This window comes from Nerophis lumbriciformis, linkage group LG06, assembly GCF_033978685.3.
Source record: "Nerophis lumbriciformis linkage group LG06, RoL_Nlum_v2.1, whole genome shotgun sequence".
Lineage (NCBI taxonomy): Eukaryota > Metazoa > Chordata > Actinopteri > Syngnathiformes > Syngnathidae > Nerophis > Nerophis lumbriciformis.
Window position 1 is genome coordinate 27,665,951 of NC_084553.2, and position 5,000 is coordinate 27,670,950.

The 5,000-nt window shown below is 36.1% G+C and overlaps 1 protein-coding gene across 3 annotated transcripts in view; it reads left to right on the forward strand.

The window, feature by feature from the left end:
- The window catches only part of nfat5b (nuclear factor of activated T cells 5b), an 81,988-nt gene that overhangs the window by 46,436 nt on the left and 30,552 nt on the right, over positions 1 to 5,000 (forward strand). For all 3 annotated transcript variants that reach the window (XM_061964019.1, XM_061964022.1, XM_061964020.2), the window contains one exon: positions 3,133 to 3,255. In XM_061964019.1, the coding sequence (XP_061820003.1) occupies positions 3,133 to 3,255 (123 nt within the window). The remainder of the gene's footprint in view (positions 1 to 3,132; positions 3,256 to 5,000) is intronic.

Consider the following 5,000-nt stretch of genomic DNA (forward strand, 5'->3'; position numbering starts at 1 on the left):
TGAGACGGGTAAGTATCTGATATACACACCATTTCGTAGGGCTCAGCTGCAAGTTATTAAAGCTGGAAGTACGGAGGAGAGAGAGTCGGGCAACTGTAATGGCTGCTCTCACGGCGTACAATAATATTTTGATGATGAATCAGGCTGCTAGTAAATGTGCTGTCATGCTGTTGACCCAAGGCTTTCTCTTCTCTCAGTGAGAAGCATTGAGAGGACAGGGAAAGGCATTGTGCAACCCAGATGCCCTTTTGGAATAAGATCTGTTTTTGTTCACACGCTTCATTTGCTATGCTATTCTGATATGAGTTTGATCTCATACTGTATGACCGTACCCAAGAGGACATCCTCAAAGACATTATTATCTTAGCTCTCTAACTTGTTGTTCAAGAAATGTTTGTTCATGGGGAGTTGAAGAGTAGTCCATATTCCTAATTTCAAATAAATATACAAATGCAAAAAAAATACTAATTAGAAGATCATCACTTAATCCAAAGTGGTCTAGTCTATTGTGGTATAGTGATCTTTTGAACGGTTTTTTCAAGTGAATGATGAGAACCGATTTGCAGTTGTTATTCATTCGTATGAGAGACGTTTTTAATGCAAATTGCCCACGCTGCCCTCTTAGAATCAGAATCCGTTTTAATGGCTTTATATATTGAAGGAGTAAAAACATCACCGAGTTAGAGGCATCATGCCAGACTAATGCAGGCAGTTAAATTAGGGCAGGAGTTTAATAAGCATTTGATCCTACTCGGACCTTTTAGCTGCTGTAGTTGGAATTAGAAAGATATATTGGCAACTGAAAAGGAAAACAAAATGAATAAAAGTGAAAGGAAACGTAGCATTTGGAGGCGCTTACGCATCCGCGGGGGTGATGACATGCAAGGTAAAGCGGACACAGTGACGTCACTGTCAAAGAATGGGGAAAGGGCACCATCTTGTGAAATGTTTACATTGGAAACAAAAACCAAATTAAGTTATCAATTTTTCAAAAATAATTCTCACCTATAATGTCTATTTTAATGTAATATATACATTTTGATTTATTGACCAAACTTTTATCTTTTTACTGCCACAAGTGATTGTTTCCTTGATTAAAACAACAAATAAATATAGGAACAAGCCAGTCTTATGAACAGCTCTTTTATAGGAACAGCTCCTTAAAGGGGAACTGCACTTTTTTGACGCATTCTAATTCGTAAATAAAAGTCTGCTTACAGTAGAGCCAATGGAAATCCTCTATTCCGCCCATAAAACCATCCTAAGCCGCCATCAATGCTCCATTTACATTTTGTGACTTGAATACTAACCAAGTATTAGTGATATTGTTATTATAAGTGCTAACACAAACTAACTATTTATAGCAGTGCCGTAATCACGAGCTTGTGTGCCAATGTTGACATAATCGACTAATTGCCTGCTTCCTCGTTTCCTTGCTCGTCAAATTTTATTCCGATAAATTGGTACACTTTGAGATTATGAGTCATTCTTCATCTAAATGGGAATATATGAACCTCCAAGCAGTCGACATCCTAATGACAGTTCAGTTTTATTATGTTTGTTGACTCTCATAAAGTCTGCAGTGAGGAGTAATCAGTGATTTAGTTGAAAAAAAATAAAGAACGTTGTGATGCGTTTTTGAAATTAATGCGCCACATATGCTTAAAATGAGCAAAATACGTAAATATTAAATGTTATTATAAATGTGCCCGTTACTGCATTACATACTGTATATACTTACATCATGTATATAAAACTTAATGAAGGTGTTTGTATTTTTTTTAAGGGCTTCATAGGCAGAATAGAGCGGCTCCCATAAGCTCCATTGCAAGCGTACTTTTGATTGCATTTATTCACTATTTAGAATGCATACAAAAAAATTTGTTGTCATGTCTTTCTTTATTGTGAAATGTGAACAATCGGCAAAATTCCCCAAAAATGCAGTTTTAAGATCCGGCTCCCCTCAAAGAGCCATAAATCCCATCTCTATTGTGATAAGACTTGTAGGACGCGTTTATATAACATACTTTCTGGGCTACAGAGCGCACCTGTATTTAAGCCGCACCCACCAAATTTTAGAATAAATTAATATTTTTACATATACAAGACCCAAAACCAGTGAAGTTGGCTCATTGTGCAAATCGTAAATATAAACAGAATACAATGATTTGCAAATCCTTTTCTACTTATAATAAGTTAAGTTAAAGTACCAATGATTGTCACACACACACTAGGTGTGGTGAAATTTGTCCTCTGCATTTGACCCATCCCCTTGATAACCCCCTGGGAGGTGAGGGGAGCAGTGGGCAGCAGCGGTGCCGCGCCCGGGAATCATTTTGGTGATTTAACCCCCAATTCCAACCCTTGAACCTCACAACCTACCGATCTCAGGGCGGACACTAACTACTAGGCCACTGAGTAAGTAAATTGAATAGACTGCAAAGACAAGATATTTACTATTCAAACTGAGAAATTTAATTTGTTTTTTGCAAATAATTATTAACGTAGAATTTAACGGCAACAACACATTGCAAAAAAGTTGGCACGGGCATTTTTACCACAGTGTTACATGGCTTTTCCTTTACGGTTTAGAACCATAGAGGAAACCGGGACGGTTTAGATTTTATGGATAGTTTGCTATATTGTAAAACTTGATGAATGAAGAATCCTTTCGAGGAAAAGCGCGATAAACGAATAGTAGACGAAATGCGATTAACTTCCGTTTCAAGGCAGAAAACAGGAAGTACATTTTCAACCCGCAATACCTGCAATATGCAAACTTATCCAAAAGATGCACAAACAATAAGACACATTTTTAGTGTCTCTGTTGGTGTGCAAAATTTTTGTTGAATACAAAACATTATGGCGGTTAGCAAAGAAAATGAATTAGCCGCACGGTTTTTAAGCCACAGGGTTCAAAGTGTAGGGAAAAAGTAGCGGCTTATAGTCCAAAAAATATGGTAAACTCTTTACCAGAACCCAATGGTCTAATTCTTCATCTCAAGTTGAGCTTTTGTCACTCACCATAAATTAATGGCGATGATTGCATCTTCTCCTTTTACTTGGTTGCGAGTAGGTTGTTGTTAATTTTGATGATCATAGATTATGTTTTTGCTCTCTTTTCTCCCCCAGAATCGGTGCATGAACTTCTTCCTCGAGAGTTGGAGTTTTCTTCTACCATCCAGCAGAACGTAAAAACCATGAGTCAAACCAGCGGTGGAGAGGCCGGACCCCCTTCAACTGCTTTAGCTTCAGGTAGGATCCTTATTCCTTTTGAGCTGGAACGATTGTATCCATTCCCTTTACCAAAACCCCCCAAAAACCTATTTCTGCTATCAAATGCCTGCACTTGGCATTAAAAAATCTTGCCTGTCAATATGAAAATTATCTCATTAATATTTAATCACTTGGTAGGCCTTCTATCTACAACGTTCTAATACATTATAAAAACACCTTTCGATACCATTCTGGGAATTACTTTAATTTTATGGTGGAACTTTTTTAATGAATTGGTGTTCATCAATGTTTTCCCTGTCAAAGTAATTAGGAGCAGTTTAAAGTATTATGCCAGTTGATTATATCAGTCTTATAACAACATCAAGTATATTTATGCCTTTGAGGATTTTCATAACCAAAGTATGTTACCTCTGGATGAAGTAACACACCTCTTGTTTGGTACACGTAAAAGCTTTTAATTCAACTCTTGATTATACAGTTGTTCCATTAGTCTAATGTGTTATTGTTATCAGTGTCATTAAGGATTAGTGTGTGAATTGTCAGGTTTAATGTTTGCAATTCTTTACAAATAATTGTATTTAGTTTGAGCTCATCTTCACTGTTGCATTCCTGCATGAGCTAGGCAAAGCATCTATGGCTGCGGAACAACAACAGTAGTTGGAGAATGAAAGAATTGTGCTTCACTCCCCACATTCTTGTCTTCATTCGTCCACTCATGCATACATGGGTTCCAGAAAAACATGTCACATGTCGTCAAAAAAATATATATACGTCAAGTTAAGGTTTTGTTGGAAAAAATATGCAAAATATATGTCAAAACTCTACCTTGAGTTACCTAACAGCGAGCTACAGTATTTGCTGGATGTGGACAGGTTACAATAACAAAATGATGTGTTTACCAAAAGAGTCTACACATTATTAATGTGCTGAAGGGGTGGAATACTGTTACACAAACACACATTGTGTTTGGTAATCCAAAGTTTATAGTGTTAAAAAAGCTAATGGTTCATTAGAAAAGGGTAGAGCACAAATAATGGCTGCTATAAGCTGAATGCCCTTGTTTTGTCTTAGTTGTCTACACAGCATCTACATTCCGGAAAATAATAATAATACATTGCTGAAAAGTCTCTACAACCCGCTAGTCTATTCAATATTACTTATGTGGTGGTAAAAAAAAAAAAGTATTCCATGCAAGTGTATGGTCAAAACTAGTGATAGGCGATACCAGATATTTGAGATTCGATACAAGACTGATTACTTTTTGGACATTTTTTTTTTTTTAAAAACGATTACTTTTTTTGGCCAGTTTTGCCCCAGTAAAAGGCATGGCAAATATTGACTGTTGAACAATTTTAATTTGAACCATCTATTTCGTATTTTTCGCATTTTAACAAATGGCATTATTTGTACATTATATAATCAAATCAAATCAAATTTTATTTATAAATGGATTTTTCATATATAAAAGAAATGCAACACTAAGTGCTTGACAGACTTAAAAAACAATTCCCCGATGGCACGCACGCACGCACGCACACACACACACACACACACACACACACACACACACACACACACACACATACACACAGTAAAAAAATTATGAAGATAAAAATATATATAATAAAGACATCAAACTAAATACAATCTAGAATAAATAATACGATTTAAAAGTAGTGTACACAAACTAATAAATATTACGGTAAGTAAAGGCCAAATCAAAAAAGTGGGTCTTAAGCCTGCTCTTAAAAACTTGAACCTTC